The 20,111-nt window shown below is 35.9% G+C and overlaps 1 protein-coding gene across 1 annotated transcript in view; it reads right to left on the bottom strand.

Annotated features, from left to right (window-relative positions):
- Window positions 1-4,107, bottom strand: part of MMP2 (matrix metallopeptidase 2) — a 29,310-nt gene extending 25,203 nt beyond the window's left edge. Inside the window, exon 1 of the mRNA XM_051979863.1 lies at window positions 3,754-4,107. Within this exon, the coding sequence (XP_051835823.1) occupies window positions 3,754-3,906 (153 nt within the window). The 5' untranslated portion in view covers window positions 3,907-4,107. The remainder of the gene's footprint in view (window positions 1-3,753) is intronic.
- Between the last annotated feature and the right edge of the window lie 16,004 nt (window positions 4,108-20,111).

The raw sequence follows: 20,111 nt of genomic DNA, 5'->3' as shown, positions 1-20,111 counted from the left end.
TGTGAACTAGAATTTAAAATAGGCTCGAATTTAAACTTCCAGTTCTTTTTTCCAGTTTTATTTCACATTCTCCACTTCATCTGTGCCTCCTAGAATCCCAGCCTTCCTTCAAAGCACAATTCAGTTTTCACTTCCCTAGGAGATTCCTGATTTTCCCACTTGTTGGTGGTTCTTTATTTCTTAAAATTACTTTATGTATATTTCACTGTTATTTGTATACATGCTACATCACTTGTAGAATATAAGCTCCTTAAGGAAGAGGACTATTTGATCTATACCCTTTGCATTTCTAAGACCTAGTGCAATGCCTTGCCCATAGAAAGCACTTAGTAAATGCTTGCTGATTTGAATTGAATTACTTAATTGGATCATGAGTCTTCATGTTGAGAAAAAAACAAGAGACTAAGACAGCCTCATTCAGTTTTCAGAAGAAAATGAGACTTAGAGCAGTTTGCTATCTGGCCCAAGATTACCCAGCTACATAGAAGCTACATAGATTCTAAGAGAAGAAGGACTTTTAATACCAAACTAGTGCTTTTTCCACTATTCCATACAAGTCTGCGCCCTAGCCTTCATAAACCTTCACCAAATTGTCCTGGATTCTACCTTGGCAAGTTGGGTTCTGTGTCCCAGTGTTTCATTTCAATTCAACAAGTTCTTGAATTCTCACTTCCTCATTCTTGGACTAATCAGGGAAGCAGTAAGAAGCACCCAATCTGAGTACAGAGCCAAAATGGGTGCAAAATCTATGGGGATGAGGAAAGATAAGGAAGGTTTTGCAGTGCTCTTGTTGCTTGTAAATCTTTAGGCAAATTATATATAAAAATCAATTCTTCATTTGACCACTTTTCCTAACACTATCAGGCACAAAGAAGATGCTTAATAAACAAGACTTTTCTCTTATCAGTTAGTGATATACTATTTTCTTTCCAAATGATTGAATAGCAGCCACATACCTTTATGTACCTGGAACCTTCCCTCCTCACCTTGCCTATTGGCTTCACTGACTTCCTTTAAGTACCTTATTCTTACTTTAGTACTTAAAGTACTAATTCTAGTGTTTCCCTCTTTTAATTATTTTTTCACTCATCCTATATGTACCTTGTTAGCATATATTTGCTTGCTTGTTTTTTCCTTCATTAGATTGTGAGCTTCTTGAGATCGTTGCTGATTCATTTCATTCATGTTCAATTCTTTGTTACATTATTTGGAGTTTTCTAGCCAAAGATATAAATTAGTTTGCCATTTTCTTCTTCAGCTATTTTAGAGATGAGAAACTGAGGCAAACATCGTCAAGGGACTTGTCCAGGGTCACACAGCTATTATGTTTAAAGCCAGATTTTAACTCATAAAGTTGAGTCTTCCTAATTCCAAAGTCCACTGTTCTATCCACTTCAGCATCTAGCTTGGCCCACAGTAGGCATTTAACTATATGCCTGTTAACTTGCTGGCTAATTATCTGTGTATTTTACTTCCAGAGAGCAGATACTGTCTACAAAAAAGTCCATGGACTTTTTCATATAGTTCTTAGCATAGTGTCATTCACTATTAAATAACATTCCCTCTATGCTAATTGTTTTCTGTGTGTTATTTTACATCAAATGACATAATATGTAAAATGTTTTGCAAGTTTTAAAATTACACTACAAATGTTAGCTAGCATATTAGAGGGACCATTGGTATTGTCGCTTTAAACTAGAAGCTCTTCAAAGGTAAGGATTAGGTCCTTCTCACTTTGTCTTTATTGCCTTGTTAGATGCAAATTAGACATTTAATAATTGCTGAGTTGCAAAGTTATAATGAAAAAAAAAATATTGGCTCTGAATTCAGAAGACCTGGATTTATATCCCACCTCTGCTGATCTCTTTGTGACCCTGGATAGTCATTTAATTTCTCTGAGCTGTCATCAGTTTCTACATCTGTAAAAAGAGAGGTTGGACTAAATGACTTGTGACAGATATCCTTTCTAGTTCTAAATCTATAACTTTGAATAATAGGGATTAGGAAAGATGACACTATAAGATGTCCAAGCAGGGAAGAACCTTAAAGTCTGCCTAATTCAACTTTACCTCTTTTCTCATCTCACTTAAAGCCTTGATATTCTTTTTGCTGTTATGTATTATAGTTAGAGTTTTGAATTATCTCTCTTTATGACTCAAGCCCCACATGAGGACCCAGGAAAAATGTTGCCTCAGCTGTTTCTGCTTGGAGGAATTCTGCATCTGGTCCTCTTCTTGCCAAGCTCTCTCAAGTTGAGGGCTATCCTAAATAATCCAGGAAACCAAATTAGTCCTACCTCAGATGTAGTTCAGGGTTCCTCTAACTTTTTTGACCTTTTGGAAATGAGGGATCCATCAATAGATAAAAGAAGATCTTTAGAATAAGAGAGAGATTAGTGATAGGCCTGGAAAATGATATATTTAAAACTAAAATTAATGTCATTAATCATTTAAGCCAAAACCCTAATTTTACAGAAAAGAAAGCTAAACCCAGAGCACTTTTTTGTGCTCTGACATCTGGAGCACTTTTTGTTGTTGTTGCAGACATTTAAAGGATATTGGCAGATTAAAGAACATCCAGAGGATAGATAAGTCTAGGATGATGAAGGGACTAGTGAGGGTCTGTTGAAAGATGAAATGATATTTTAGGATGGAGACAAGAATATTGAAGAAGTAGAGGGAATGTGTTATCTATCTTTATATATTTGAGGATTGTTAGTAGGATGGAGCAATTGAACTTGTTCTACTTGATCCCACATGTGGAATTAAGAACAAATGCCCATAAATTTCAGAAAGGCACTTTGGGGTTTGATGAAAGGAAAATCAAATAGAGCAATACAAAACAGGAATGGGTGGCTTTAGTGGGTGATGAATGGGTTCCCTATTCTTGGATGACTTCCAATGAAGACTGACCACTCTTCTGAGATGCTATAGTAGTGATATTTATTCAGTACAGGTTGGAGTAGATGGCCTCTGGAAGTTTCTTCAATTCTGGGACTCGGTTTTATGAATTCTTTAAAAGAAATTCTAAGGAAAATAGGCCCGGGGATTAGGTAGAAGACCCCCGATTTAAACTCTCCCTCCCTGCACTCCTCTCCCCAGCATTCTCCATACTCCCGCCCCGCAGCTTTCAGAAAAGCACGTTCTGACCGCGGGGACTAGTGCTCCAAGTCGAAAGTGCTTATTAAAGCCAAAGGTTCAGCAGTCCCAGAGCCGCACAATAATTGTCCCTCCGATTCTGCTTATGCAACGATGTGGTGAATGCACGAAAAACAACATCTGAGATGCTTCAAGGATCGGTCCAGGCCCTGGGGAAAGGGTTTTCTGGCCAGCTCACTTCCCCAGGAATCGGCCGGGGGCTCCCCGCTTCCCCCTCCCTCTTTCTCCCCAGCTGTGTGACGGCTCTCATTAGGAGTTGCCCGAAACCTCAGCGAGCCTCGCGCCTCCATCCCTCCTCCCTTCTTCTCTCTTGCCCCTCTCCAGCCTCACTTCTCCAAACTCCTAGGAAACTTTCTTTGGCCGTGGGCTGTACATCTAAAAGACAGACTTTGCCAATTCTCTTCTCCCGGGACACCCTGCCTCTCCCCAACCCAGACAGACCTCCCATCCTCCAGCTGTCTCCTCTCCCCCTTCCTCTCTTCACCCCCAGGAGAGCTGAGGGAGCCAGCCCCCCACAGCTGTTTACAGGACTCCTCCATTTCCCCTCCCCTCTCCCCAACCCCCAACCCTGCTGAAGCCGAACCGAGACACTCACTACAGCCAACTCTTTGTCTGTTTTGGGAGAGACATCGCCCGGGAACTTGATGATTGGGGACGGGGCTGCCCAAGTTTGGTGAAAAACGCTGGAGTGGAGCCAGAGGGCCGGGAGGAAGAATCCCAGGACTCCGGGGGCCGCTGAAGTCTTCATGGTAGTTCCTCAAAGTGTTTGTGCTGTAGCGATCTAAGAGGGGGCTCTATGAGTCTGGAGTCCACGTCTCCGCCTTCTTTCTCAACAGCGCATCATCTCCAGCCCTCAAGCTGAGCAGCAGCTAGCTAGCTAGTTCTCCTCCCCTCTGCTTCCCTCCCTTCTATTCCGCTCCGCTCCTCTCCGCGCCGCCTGCCCTTTTGCTGGTCCCAGCAATTCCTTTGTATGTTTAAACCCCCAGATGCGCAGCCTCCAGCCACCGCAAGAGGAAGTCTGGATCCAGCGGAAACATGGAAAAGGGGCAGTTACCAGATGTGGCCAGCTGGGCTGGGAGTTGGGATAGCTGCAGTCAACTTTGTGGCCTTAGGGTGGGGGGAGGTAGGGACGAATTCTCTCCCCTGTCTCCCTCCTACAGGGGTTACTATCCAATCCTACCCCCTCCCACTGGCTGCCCTAGAGTTTTCGTGACCATACCCTTGGGCCCTGACGGTCTATATACAATCACATGCCTCATGTCACTTCCCCACCCCTCAACATCTGGACCGGTGACCTTGGAAATCTCTGGTTCGAAAGTTTTTTTACAACTTTGCAACTTCGCGATTGATATTGGGCAGGCTCTAGGGGAAGAGGAGGACTTGGCCTTGGGTGTGGAGAGTTTAGGAGAGAGAAATAATCAGAGAAATGAAGAGAAATGGAAAAGCACCATCAAGGACGATGTTCAGTAGGAAGGCATGGAAATGGAAAAAGGTGATGTCAGATAGCTAGAGATAAAGAGAGAAATTTAAAAAGAGACATGGCAAAGTAGTGAGTAGTAGATGGAATGGGGCTTGAGTTTGAATCTTTCTCTAGTCTTGTCTCTGATTCGGTTTTGACTGAAAAATACATGCAAAAACAATAAAATAGTTCACATTTCTATAGGGATTTTTGGTTTGCAAAGTGCTTTCCTCACAAGTACTTGATAACATATGTAATGCTAGAATTATTACTAATTTTCTGTTTCAAGTTATTTAATAGATTTGTGAACTCTTTTGTGTTCTTCCACTGATACAGATTGCAACTCACTCAAACTTCATTCTCATCATAAAAGTAGCCTTCCTTTTCTGATTACACATTTGCATATGTGTCCCTCCTCTCACTTCTTGTTCATCTATTGTCATTGGAGGATATGTTGTAGCTCACTAATATCTGCCATGCATCTTTCCATTATTCTTTTGGTCAGTTGTAACCCTGATTCTTCAGAGATTTTGATATTTTCAAGAATCACAAACACAGGATGGATAGAACATTCTGTGTTTATGTTTTTTAATGGGGTTTTGCACCATTGTACAGATTAAAGAATATAGGCTCAGAAAGATTAAGTAATTTGCTTTTTAGTAGTTGGAGGGGGGTGGGGTTTGAATCCAAATCATTTAACATTTAGTCTAATGCTCTTTTTACTATCTAACTCAGAGAGACAGCCAGACATATAAACAGATATATAGACAAATGAATGTCTTTTTACTTTTTTTTTTTTTGAGGGATTGAGGACTGGCAGGAATCCAGTATCATACTATATCCCTTTCTCTCTTGCTCCAAGGCTGAAGTAGACCCAGATAATACAGGACTCTAGGAAGTGGGCTCTGAGAAATCTGGTCATACCCATTAGCAGCTAAAAAATCAGGTGAAGACCCAAGCTCCCTTTATCTTACACCATATCTTCTCAGAGTTCCTGAGGAAAGGATTACTATCCATTAAAGTCCACAGAAGAAAGACCTTTGGGGTCACAAGGTCATGTATTTAGAGCTGGAAGAGACCTTTCAAAGATATTTATTATATACAATTCATTTTACAGATAAAGAAACTGAAACCCAGAAAGATTCTTAGCTTGAGGCTCAGAGAACCCTGAGAGGGATCTTTCTTCTGACAGTGATTCTAGGAACTTCTTAGACTAGTAATAACCAGCCCAGGTATGGACTGGATTGATCACCAATGCTTTCCAAGCCCAAAGGGGCATCTTGCTAGAATTGTCATCAGACCATATATATGTATGTGGGGAAAGTCAAGGAGAGTACCCAGTGCCTGACCTGTACATTCAGGACTCTTTCAATGCTTTGATCCAGGAAAGAACAAGCCTCTTTTCAAAGGGACAAAATTTTTGTCCAAGAGGTAGATTTTAAAATCAAAGATTATAGTTGCCTTGAGGGTCAGAAATTGGGTTTTCTTGTTTTTGGGGTTTGGATCGGGTGGGGATGGAGAGGGAGACAGAGTAATCTGCTCTCCTAATTCATCCTAAATCATCCCAAAGTCTCAGACACATCCTTACATCTTCTGTTGAACTTCACCCATCTGCTCCAATGGTCCCAAGGATACCATGAATTCTCCTCTAAATACTTTTGAAGACAAATTTCTTCATCCCTTACCTTCAGCTAATTCTTTGAGTTTTTTCCTCTACAAATATTTTTTCCCTAAAGTCCCATATGCAGCTATTGCTAACCTCCTCCCCCACAAAAAAAGCTATGTTCTTGGCTGAAATTCCTGCTCTTGTTATCAGACCAGATATAAAAGATCTGGTTTAAGGCAAAGGAGACAGAATGTGCAATCAATGGAGGTGACTCAGAGAATCTTAGGAACTGCAAACTGCTTTCATTATGCAGGCAGAAGTCACTTCCAGGAGGTAAATGATTTCTGCAAGCACTCGGGTACTGCTCAATATCACTACCAGAAGTTACAATTGTACTTACTTGGGACCAAATTGCAAAGTGAGATTTTCTAATCTTAATTGGGCCTTTGGTGTAATATAGCAATCATTTTATTCTTTTCCTAATTGGCTGCATTTCATTTCTCATGAAAAACTTTCTAAAACTTCTGTCCTCAAGTTCTCCACACAATTCTTACTCATTACCCTGTGGAGTGACCTCACTTTCTATTTTTTCTTTTAGTCATTATTATAAATTTAGCAATCATCAGCAAACACAAGAGGATTTTCTATGAAACCATGAACTTCCATAATAAACTATTTTAAAGGGTATATATTTAACAACGTAATAACAAAATTGCTCTATGTGTTCCTTTCTGAACATTCTTTATTTTTTCTGTGTACTTGTTAAATGATTGATTGACATTTCTTTTCTCTTTATTCATTTCTATTATTTCACACCAATTCATTCATCACTAAAATTGAAGCGATTCCTTATAATAAATAATTATAATTAAACAATACACCTATTTTACTGAGAAAATAGAGGCCACGAGCTTCCATTTGTCACTTATTTAATATTCAAAACCTTAGGTTCATCCTTCCCAGCTTCCCTTCCTGATATAAGGATCACTTCCATTTATGTCTTTGATCAAAATCTTTCCAGTCTCCTCTAGAAACTTAATTTATATTATCCCTATTCCATCTTAAATTACTCTTTATTTGCTGATTTCTGTCCTGAATCATAGCAGAGGGGCTTGCATAGCTCAGTGAAACTATGAGCTAGTAGGATTACTTATTATGGATAGATCATAGTGGAGAATTCAGACAAAAAGTGATTCATTGGAAAAGGAAACAGCAAACCACTCCAATAGCTTTGCCATGAAAACCCTGATGATATTAAAGTGATAAAAGTTTGACATTAAAAAATGAGTTCCTTTGGTCAGAAGATGTCCAACTTCATTACTGGGGAAAAAGCAGAAGTTCCAGAAAGAATAATGTGTAAGAGCTAAAGCTGAAAGGAAGCTCAGCTGTAGATATGTCAAGGACTAACAGAAAATTTGAGCTGTAAAGATCAATATTTCATAGTAACCCAGAATATAAGATTTATGAATCAAAGTAAGCTGGATTTGGTCAAAAAGGAGATAGAAAATTTAAACATCAGCATTTTGGGTGTCAATGGACTTAAATGAATAGAAATGGATAAAATTAATTCACAAGTTCATTACATCAACTATTGTGGGCAAAAACTCTTTAGAAGAAGTGAAGTATACCTCATTGCCAATAAAAGGGTGAGAAAAGCAGTTGGGGGGCATAATCAAAAAAAAGACAGAATGATATGTGTTTAAATACAAGGCAAACCATGTAAGTCAGAGTAATACCTAGTAATACAAGTCTGTGCTCCAACCACTGATGCTGAAGGTCAAATTTATATAGACCTACAAAATTTTCTAGAAAAATCATTTTCCTTCCCAATCCAAAAAGTTGTCAAATTCATCATAAAGGATTGGCATGCTAAAATAGGAAATCATAAAATAATTGGAATAGAAGCAATTTTGGCCTTGGAGTCTGAGACTAATAACTTAATAAGGCTTCAACACTGTGTAAACTAAGAATTATCAGAATTACGGGCCAGTTCTCTGAAGAGGCAGAGGAACTAGAGATCAAATTGCCAATATTCACAACATTTTGAAGAAAGCAAAGGAATTCCAGAAAATCATCTACTTCTTCAACGACTACCCTGAAGCCTTTGACTGTGTGGATCACAACAAAATGTGGCAAAAGTCCTCAAAGAAATGGGAGTAACACCTCATTTTATTTGTGTTCTGAGGCATCTGTATGCAGATTAAAAAGCAACAGGTAGAACCAAAAATGGAACAACTTTTTGGTTTAAGATTGAGAAAGGAGTATGGTAAGATTGTATAAAGTCATTTTATTTAACTTACATGCAGAATACATCATGTGAAATTCTAGGCTGGATAATTTAAAATCCAGAATTAAGGTTGCCAAAAGAAATATCAACAACCTCAGATATACAGACAATACCACTCTGATGATAAAAAAAGCGAAGTATCAAAAAGCTTCTTGATGAGGGTGAAAGAGAAGAGTGTAAAAGCTGATTTCAAGCTTAACAGTAAAAAAACAAACAAACAAACAAACAAACAAACAAAAACAACTAAGAACATGGCAACTGATCTCATCACTTCTGGAAGTGATAGAAGAAGAAATGGAAGCAGTATCTGATTTTATATTTTGGGGCTGAAAAAGCACTACAAAGTTGATTGTAACCATGAAATGGAAACATACGGTCTTCTTGGAAATAACACTGGCAAATTTGAGCAACGTATTAAATGCAAAGACATCACTATGCCAGAGAAGGTCCATATGGTCAAAGCTATGGTTTTTCCAGTAATAACATATACTTGTGAGTGTTGAATTATAAGGAAAACAGAATCCATGCTTTTGAATTGTAATGCTGGAGAAGACTGCTGACATTCCATCTTGGACAGCAAAAAAACCAAATCAGTAAATACTTAATAAAAATTAACTTGGACTCAATACTGAAAGGCTACATTCTGGAGCTGAAACTTAAATACTCTGGCCACATAATGAGAAGATGGTACTTACTGGAAAATACCTTAATATCAGGAAAGATTGAAGGTAAAAAAAAAAAAAAAGAAATATCAGAGAATATAATGGATAGATTGTGTTGATGGGGCAGAGCCCTGAATCTACACAAAACTGCGTATCTATTTAAGGAATGTGGAGCAATAAAACCTCTTATCTTTTGCTTCTTCTTCCCTGCAAAACCTCCAACTATCTGAAAGACAATACCTTGCTAAAAAAAAATTTCTATCTTCTTACAACAAGAAAAAGCTCCTTCCTAGATCCTTCTTTACTTTTCTTTTATAATTTACTAACTTGTAAGCTATCAGCCCCAAGTATATAAAACTCTCCCCAAAAAACTCTTTCTAAATGGCTGGAGTCACTTAAAGACTAATCTATTACTCATGGAAGAGGACCTTGGATCTTGTATAAATGACCTTGGATAAACTTCAGAAAATAGTAGAGAAAAGGACTGGTATATTATGGTCTATAAAGTCATAAAGAGTGGAACACAATTGAATAGCTGAACAATGAAAATGTATTGGCTTCTTCCATGCTGCCTAGAAACATTTTAAAGTCTCCATCTCTTTATTGAAATCATTCTTTGCCTGGGATGTATTTCAGCATATAATCATAGATACTTTTTAATCTTCCTGTCATACTCATTTCACTTATTTGCTAGGCTCATCTCTACTTCTTAAGTTGATTCACTGGATTCCTTAGATTTACTCATCTATAAACTACTTCAGTCTTCACCACCTTTTGCCTCTGGCTTCATTGTTAGTTAGTAAATTCTCTTTAGCCAGAATGTTTGTGTCTTCTTCAGCTGAATTGTTACAATGCTCTTCAATTAGAGTGTTGCAATGTTCTTTTCAACTAGAGTGCTACTGTGTTCTTTTAGTAAAAGCAACAACAACTCTTAACCAAAGTTTACAAGAAACCTTTCCTCTTCAACTCCTCCAGGCCTTCATTCAGAGTTTTGTGCAAAATCTTTTTAATTTAATATAATCAAAATTGTCCATTTTGTCTTTCATAATGTTCTCTAGTTCTTCTTTAGTCATAAATTCCTCCCTTTCCAAAAAAATCTAATAGGTAAATTATCCTTTATTCTCCTAATTTGTTTAAGGTATCATCCTTTATACCCAAATCATGTATCCATTTTGACCTTAATTCGGTATGAGGTATGAGATTTAGGTCTATGTCGATTTGGGGACATAATTATTTTCCAGTTTTCCCAGCAATTTTGTTAAATAATAAGTTCTTATTACAGAAGCTTGGGAATTTATCAAATACTAGATTGCAATAAAGCTAGATTATTGTGTCATGTGTATCTAATCTATTCCACTGATCCACCACTCTCTTTCTTAGCAGTACCAAATGATTTTGATTACTGCCGCTTTATAATATAGTTTTAGGTTTGGTACTGCTAAACCACCATCCTTTGTATTTTTTTTCATTAATTCCCTTAATAGTCTTGATCTTTTGTTCTTCCAGATGAATTTTGTTATTATTTTTTCTAGTTCTCTAAAATAACATTTTGACAGTTTGATTGGTATGGCACTGAACAAGTAGACCAATTTAGGCAAAATTGCCATTTTTATTATAATAGCTTGACCTAGTCATGAACAATTGCTATTTTTCCATTTGTTTAGAGCTGATTTTATTTGTGTAAGAAGTGTTTTGTAATTGTGTTCTCATAGTTCTTGGGTTTATCTTGGCAGGTAGAACCTCAAACATTATATTTTGTCTACAGTATTAAGTGAAATTTCTCTATCTCTTGTTGATGGCCTTTGTGAGTAATATATAGAAATGCTGATGATTTACATGGATTTATTTATATTCTGAAACTGTGAATTGTTTCCAATAGATTTTTTCAGGATTTTCTAGGATTTTCTAAGTATATCATCAAATCATCTGCAAAGAGTAATAATTTTCTTTTCTCATTGCCTATTCTAATTCCTTTAGTTTCTTTTTCTCTTCTTATTGCTGAAGCCAAGATTTCTAGCACAATGCTGAATAATAGTGGTGATAATGGGCATCCTTGTTTCATCATTGATCTTATTGGGAATGCATCCAGGTTCTCTCTATTACAAATAATGTTTGTTATAGCAGCCTATTATTTTAAGGAAAGCTCCCTTTATCCCTATGCTCTCTAGTGTTTTTAATAGGAATGGGTACTGTATTTTGTCAAAAGCTTTTTCTGAATCTATTGAAATTATCATATGATTTCTGTTGGTTTTGTTATTGATATGGTTGATTATGGTGATAGTTTTCCTGATATTGAACCAGCCCTGCATTCCTGGTATAAATCCTACTTAGTCATAGTGTATCATTGTACTGATAACTTGCTATAATCTCTTTGATATTTTATTTTATTTTTAAAAAATTTTATTTTCTTTTTCTTATTTAAATTTTTTTTATTAAAACTTTTAATTTACAAAGCATATCTATGGGTATTTTTTCAATTACAAAACCTTTTGTTTCAAAATTTTCCCCTCCTTTCCCCTAAATCTTTCCCTATCTGGCAGGTAGTCCAATATATATTAAATATGTTGAAATGCATGTTAAATCCAACATATGTATACATATTTATACAATTATCTTGTTGCACAAGAAAAATCAGATCAAGAAAGAAGAAAAAGAAAAAAACTGAGAAAGAAAACAAAATGAAAGCAAACAACAGTAGAAAGAGTAAAAATGCTGTATTGTGTCCCACACTTAGTTCCCATAGTCTTCTTTCTGGGTGTAGATAGCTCTCTTCATCACTGGACAAGTGGAACTGGTTTGAACCATCTCATTGTTGAAGAGAGCCACATCCATCAGAATTGATCATCTTATAGGTTTGTTGTTGTGGTGTTATAATGATCTCCTTGTTCTGCTCATTTCACTTAGCACCAAATCATGTAGGTCTCTCCAAAACTCTCTGAAATCATCCTGCTTGTTGTTTCTTACAGAACAATAGTATTCCACAGTTTTCATATACCGTAATTTATTCAGCCATTCTCCAGTTGATAGGCATCCACTCAGATTCCAATTTCTTGCCACTACAAAGAGGGCTGCCATAAACATTCTTGTACATACAGGCCCCTTTCCCTCCTTTAAGATCTCTTTGGGATATAAGCCCAGTAGGAACACTCCTGAGTCAAAGCATATGCACAGTTTGATAACTTTTTGAGCACAGTTCCAAATTGCTTTCCAGAATGGTCGGATATGTTCACAGTTCTACCAAAAATGTATCAGTGTCCTAGTTTTCCCACATCCCCACCAACATTGGTCATTATTGTTTCTTGTCATCTTAGCCAATCTGACAGGTGTGTAGTGGTATCTCAGTGTTGTCTTAATTTGAATTTTTTGATCAATAGTGAATTGGAGCATCTTTTCATGTGACTACAAATAGTTTCCATTTCTTCATTTGAAAATTGTCTGTTCATGTCCTTTGACCATTTACGAGAATGGCTTAAACTATTATAAATTTGAGTTAATTCTCTATGTTTTAGAAATGAGGCCTTTATCAGATCCTTTAGGTGTAAAAATGTTTTTCCAGTTTATTGCTTCCCTTCTAATCTTGTCTGCATTAGTTTTGTTTGTATAAAAACTTTTAAACTTAATATAATCAAAATTATCTATTTTGTGATCAATAATGATCTCTAGTTCTCCTTTAGTCACACATTCCTTCCTCCACAAATCTGAGAGGTAAACTATCCTAAGTTCTTCTAATTTGTTTATAACATCATTCTTTATGTCCAGATCATGAACCCATTTTGACTTTATGTTGGTTTTCAGTGTTAGGTATGGATCTATGCCTAGTTTATGCCATACTACTTGCCAATTTTCCCAGTAGCTTTTGTCAAATAGTGAATTCTTATCCCCAAAGCTGGAGCCTTTAGGTTTGTCAAATACTAACAATCATTGACTCTTTTGTTCTGTGAACCTAATCTGTTCTACTGATCAACTTCTCTATTTCTTAGCCAGTACCAAGTGATTTTGAAGACTGCTGCTTTATAATATTGTTTTAGATCTGGTACCTTCATTTGCTTTTCTCTTCATTAATTCCTTTGAAATTCTTGACCTTTGGTTCTTAGAGATGAATTTTGTTGTTATTTTTTTCTTGGTCAGTAAAATAGTTTCTTGGGATTGGTATAGCACTAAATAAATAGATTAGTTTAAGTAGTATTGTCATCTTTATTATATTCGCTCTATCTATCCAAAAGCACTTGGCATTTTTCCAATTGCTTAGTTCTGACTTTATTTGTGTGGAAAGTGTTTTGTGGTTTTGTTCATATAGTTCCTTGGCAGATAGATTCCCAAATATTTTATACTATCAACAGTTATTTCAAATGGAATTTCTCTTTGTATTTCTTGCTATTGGATTTTGTTAGTGATATATAAGAATATTGATGATTTATATGAATTTATATTGTATCCTGCAATCTTATTAATGTTGTGGATTATTTCTAATAGTTTTTAATTGATTCTCTAGGATTCTCTAAGTATACCATTGTATCACTTGCAAAGAATGATAATTTGGTTTCCTTCTTATCTACTTTAATTCCTTTAATCTCTTTTTCTTTTCTTATTGCCAAAGGTAGCATTTCTAATACAATATTGAATAGTAATGGAGATAGTGGGCAGCCTTGTTTCATCCCTGATATTACTGATATATTCACCCCAATTTATCCCTATTACATAAGGTTCTTGCTGATGGTTTTAAAAAGATGCTACTGACTGTTTTAAGGAAAAATCCATTTATTCCTATACTCTCTAGTGTTTTTATTAGGAATGGGTTTTGAATTGTATCATATGTTTTTTTCTGCATTTATTGAGACAATCATTTTTTTTTGTTAATTTGGTTATTGATATAGTCAATTATACTAATAGTTTTCCTAATATTGCACTAATTCTACATTCCTACTATGTTAATATTAATCTGGGCAATCTATATTTTTGTAGGTATTCCTGCATTTCACTTAAGTTGTCAAATTTATTGGCATAAAGTTGAGTAAAGTAACTCCTAATTATTGCTCTAATTTCCTTTTCATTGGTGGATATTTCTCCCTTTTCATTTTTGAGACTACAATTTGATTTTCCTCTTTCCTTTTTCTAATCAAATTAATGAAAGGTTTATCTATTTTGGTGGATTTTTTCATAAAACCAACTCAGTTTTATTTATTAATTCAATAGCTTTTTTTTTTAAGTTTCAGTTTTATTGATCTCTCCTTTTATTTTTAGGATTTCAAGTCTGGTATTTGATTGGGGTTTTTAAATGTGTTCTTTTTCTAGCTTTTTTAATTGCAAGCCCAATTCATTGAGTTTCTCTTTCTCTATTTTATGCAAGTAAACAACTTAAAAATTTAAAAATTTCCCTTATTTCCACTTTGGCTACATTCCACAAATTTTGTTATGTTGTCTCATTATTGTCATTCTCTTGGATGAAGTTATTAATTGTGTCTATGATTTGATGTTTTACTCATTCATTCTTTAGGATAAGATTATTTAATTTCCAATTACTTTTTGGTCTATTTTCCCCTAGCCTTTTATTGAATGCAATTTTTATTGCATTGTGATCTGGAAAAAAAAATGCATTTAATATCTCTGCCTTTCTGCATTTGATTTTGAGGTCTTTATGTCCTAATATATGGTAAATTTTGGTATAGGTTCAATGAACTGCTGAGAAGTAAGTATACTCCTTTCTGTCTCCATTCAATTTTCTCCAAAGATATAGCACCTCTAGCTTTTCTGGTATTCTATTTACATCTTTAACTTCTTTCTTATTTATTTTGTGGTTTGATTTATCTAGTTCTGAGAGAACAAGGTTAAGATCTCCCATTGTTAGAGTTTTGCTGTCTATTTCTTCTTGCAACTTTCTTAACTTCTCCTTTAGGAATTTAAATGCTGCACCATTTGTTACATATATGTTTAATATTGATATTACTTCATTATCTATGGTACCCATTATCAAGATATAGTTTCCTTCCTTATCTCTTTTAATTATATCAATTTTTGCTTTTGCTTGATTTGAGATCAGGATGGCTACCCCTGCATTTTTTTTAACTTCATCTGAAGCATAATAAATTCTGCTCCAGACTTTTACCTTTACTCTGTATGTATCTCTCTGTTTTAAATGCATTTCTTGTAAACAACATATTGTAGGATTTTGACTTTTAATCCAGTCTACTATATGCTTACATTTTATTGGAGAGTTCAACCCATTCACATTTACAGTTAAAACGATTAATTCTGTATTTCCTGCTATAATTTAACCCCAAATTATACTTTTCTCTTTCCTTTTCCCTTTTCCCTCCTCCCCAGTATTTTATTTATGAGGACTACTTCTCTTAAGGAGTTTTCCCCCTTTAGAGACTTTTTTCTTTAGAAGTCTTAGAGACCTCTTTCTTATACTTTCCCCCTACTATTTCTGTTTCCCCTTTTATATAGTCTACCCCTTTCCCCTCCCATTTTTCTATAAGGTGAGATAAGTTTCTCAGTTAAACCAAATTTATCTAATATTCTTTCTTTTAGCCAAATCTGATGAGAGCAAGATTCACACCATATTTGTCACCTCCCTTCTTTCCCTCAGTTGTAATAGATTTTCTTTGCCTCTTCCTGTGATATAATTTCCCTCATTTTACCTCTACTTTCCCCCTTCTTTCTGTTACAATCCCCTTTCCACATCTAGTTTCATTTTTATAACATCAAAATCAGATTATACATGTATTCTTGATGCATACCCATAACAGAAATGGTTTTCAAGAGTTTTTTTTTTTCTTTTTACCTTTTTATGCTTCTCTTGGGTTCTATATTTGTAGGTTAAATTTTTGTTAGCTCAGGTCTTTTTATCAAAAATAAATAGGATTTACCAGTTTCATTGAATGTCCATTTTCTTCCCTGAAAGATAATGCTCAGTTTTGCAGGGTAATTTAATCTTGGCTGCATTCCAAGTTTTTTTTTTTTTTTTTTTTTTTGCCTGTCAGAATATCAGATTCCAGGCACTTTGATCCTTTAAAGTGAAAGCTGCTAGGTCCTGAGTATTCCTTACGGTGACTCCTCAGTGTTTGAATTGTTTCTTTCTGGATGTTTGTAATATTTTTTCCTTGGTCTGATAGTTCTGAAATTTAGCCATGATATTTCTTGGGGTTTTAATTTTGGGGTTTCTTTCAGGAGGTTCGGTGAATCCTTGCAGTAGTTGTTTTACCTTCTGATTCTATGACATCCAGGCAGTTCTCTTCAATGATTTCCTGAAAAATAGTGTCTAGGATCTTTTTTTTTTCATCATAGATTTCAGGGAGTCTAATAATCCTTAGATTGTCTCTCCTAGATCTATTTTCCAGGTCAATTGTTTTTTTTTCAATTAGGTATTTTACATTTTTTCCTATATTTTCACTTTTTTGGTTTTGCTGGATTGATCTTGTCTCATTGAGTTATTTATTTCCATTTGTTCAGTTCTGAATTTTAGTGAATTTTTTTTAATTTACTTTTTTTTTACTTCTGTTTGTATTTGTCCAATTGAAATTTTAAATGAGTTGTTTTGTTCTATGGAATTTCTTTTCATTTCAGAAATTCTGTTTTTTTTTTTTAATAGCTTTTTATTTACAAATTATATATATGGGTAATTTTACAGCATTGACAATTGCCAAACCTTTTGTTCCAATTTTTCCCCTTCTTCCCCCACCCCAGATGGCAGGATGACCAGTAGATGTTAAATATTTTAAAGTATAAATTAGATACACAATAAGTATACATGACCAAACCATTATTTTGCTGTGCAAAAAGAAGCGGACTTTGAAATATTGTACAATTAGTCTGTGAAGGAAATCCAAAATGCAGGCAGGCAAAAATATAGGGATTGGGAATTCAACGTAATGGTTCTTAGTCATCTCCCAGAGTTCTTTCACTGGGCATAGCTGGTTCAGGTCATTACTGCTCCATTGGAATGGATTTGGTTCATCTCATTGCTGAAGATGGCCAGATCCATCAGAATTGATCATCATATAGTATTGTTGTTGAAATATATAATGATTTCCTGGCCCTGCTCATTTCACTCAGCATCAGTTCATCTGCAACTATTTCTTAATCAATTCCAGATTGTTTTTCTGATTACTACTTTGTAATACAATTTGAGATTTGACACTTGCACTCACTTCTGTTCTGATTTTTCCCCTCCCTCCCTGCACCCTTCCCCTAGATGGTAAGCAATCCTATATATATTAAATATATTGCAGTATATCCTAGATACAATATATGTGTGCAGAACCGAAAAGTTTTCTTGTTGCACAGGGAGAACTGGATTCAGAAAGTAAAAATAACCCGGGAAGAAAAACAAAAATGCAAATAGTTTACATTCATTTCCCGCTGTTCTTTCTTTGGGTGTAGCTGCTTCTGTCCATCATTGATCAATTGAAACTGAGTTAGGTCTCTTTGTCAAAGAAATCCACTTCCATCAAAATACATTTTCATACAGTATTGTTGAAGTATATAATGATCTCCTGGTTCTGCTCATTTCACTTTGCATCAGTTCATGTAAGTCTCTCCAAGCCTCTCTGTATTCATCCTGCTGGTCATTTCTTACAGAACAATAATATTCCATAACATTCATATACCACAATTTATTCAGCCATTCTCCAATTGATGGGCATCCATTCATTTTCCAGTTTCTAGCCACTACAAACAGGGCTGCCACAAACATTTTGGTACATACAGGTCCCTTTCCCTTCTTTAGTATTTCTTTGGGATATAAGCCCAGAAGTAACACTGCTGGATCAAAGGGTATGTACAGTTTGATAACTTTTTGGGCATAATTCCAGATTGCTCTTCAGAATGGTTGGATTCGTTCACAACTCCACCAACAATGCATCAGTGTCCTAGTTTTCCCACATCCCCCTCCAACATTCATCATTATTTTTTCCTGTCATCTTAGCCAATCTGACAGGTGTGTAATGGTATCTCAGAGTTGTCTTAATTTGCATTTCTCTGATCAATAGTGATTTGGAACACTCTTTCATATGAGTGGTAATAGTTTCAATTTCATCATCTTAAAATTGTCTGTTCATATCCTTTGACCATTTATCAATTGGAGAATGGCTTGATTTCTTATAAATTGGAGTCAATTCTCTATATATTTTGGAAATGAGGCCTTTATCAGAACCTTTAACTGTAAAGATGTTTTCCCAGTTTGTTGCTTCCCTTCTAATCTTGTTTGCATTAGTTTTGTTTGTACAAAGGCTTTTTATTTTGATATAATCAAAATTTTCTATTTTGTGATCAGTAAAGGTCTCTAGTTCATCTTTGGTCACAAATTTCTTTCTCCTCCATAAGTCTGAGAGATAAACTATCCTATGTTCCTCTAATTGATTTATAATCCCATTCTTTATGCCTAAATCATGGACCCATTTTGATCTTATGTTGGTATATGGTGTTAAGTGTGGGTCCATGCCTAATTTCTGTCATACTAATTTCCAGTTATCCCAGCAGTTTTTATCAAATAATGAATTCTTATCCCCAAAGTTAGGATCTTTGGGTTTGTCAAACACTAGATTGCTATAGTTGACTATTCTGTTTGGTGAACCTAATCTATTCCACTGATCAACTAATCTATTTCTTAGCCAATTCCAAATGGTTTTGGTGACTGCTGCTTTATAATATAATTTTAGATCAGGTACAGCTCCAAGAGAAGGAAACAAGAGATTCATTCCATCTCTGCTGGTTGGGGGCTGAAGAAAGCAGAGACAGAGGCTAACGGACAGAACCTTTGGATTTGGAGATATTCGGAGGGCCCTAAGCTAAACCGGCAGTGTTTTGAGAAGAACAAGAACTCCAACATTTGAACTCATAACATTTGGCGCCCAACGTGGGGCCCGAACCCACGACCCTGGGATTAAGAGTCCCATGGAGTAACTCAAAAACCCTTGGAAATATCAGTTTTTTGCTACGAAAGAAGCACCCACAGCAGTCCTTCATCAAGGAGACAGTGTGATAGAGTGGGTGAACCTCCCAGCACAACCAGAACAAAGCCTTACGCCTGACCCAGTGCTTGTGGCTAGAATTCTATTAAAGGCCATTAAGCAAGCAGTACAATTATCTGGGACAAGACCTGACAAGATATACACCTTTTATACAAATGCACAAATTAATGTATGCTGTGAACCATCCCAGAGTGGCAAATTTTATTGGCCATGGCTCCAAATTTTGCACATGGATCTCCATTAAAGATAAACAGACTACTGCATAATTGGCAATGGATTTTTGAGGAGAAGGTTTCTAAGGTTCCTCTTGAAGGACCAACTATTTTTACAGACGCAGCCAAACAAAATATTCGTGCTGTATACTCTCATGATTTAATTGTAAAAAGAGTAGTCAGAACTCCTTTTCAGTCCACTCAGCAGAACGAATTATATGCGATCATGCTAGCTCTCACTTATTACCCAGGCGACATAAATATAATATCTGATTCAGCCTATTCAGTAGGTGTGGTACAAAGAATTGCCACAGCCCAAATAAAATTTGTAGCTTCTAATATATATCAGCTCTTTAAGGAACTTCAAGAGCAAGTGAGAAAGCATCCAGGAAAGATTTATATCCTGCATGTCCATTCACATAGTGGACTTCCAGGTCCTATTTTTGATGGAAATTCAAAGGCAGATAGCCTTTTAACTATGTTGGCCAGTACGCCTTTATTTCAGGAGGCCCAGGAATCCCATTCTAAATACCATCAGGCTGCTCGAGCTTTGCATTTACAATTTGGGATTACAAAAGAAGAAGCTAGGAGCATAGTAAAAAGCTGTACAGCTTGCCTTCCCTTCCATGCTCCTACACTGCCTCCAGGGAAGAACCCTCGTGGTTTGAGACCCAATGAAATCTGGCAAATGGATGTGACCCATTATAAATCTTTTGATCATCTGTCTTTTATCCACGTTGTGGTAGACACCTTTTC

The sequence above is a fragment of the Antechinus flavipes genome, chromosome 2 (assembly GCF_016432865.1).
Source record: "Antechinus flavipes isolate AdamAnt ecotype Samford, QLD, Australia chromosome 2, AdamAnt_v2, whole genome shotgun sequence".
In the NCBI taxonomy this organism is placed as follows: Eukaryota; Metazoa; Chordata; class Mammalia; order Dasyuromorphia; family Dasyuridae; genus Antechinus; species Antechinus flavipes.
This window is presented reverse-complemented; position numbering and strand designations above follow the sequence as displayed.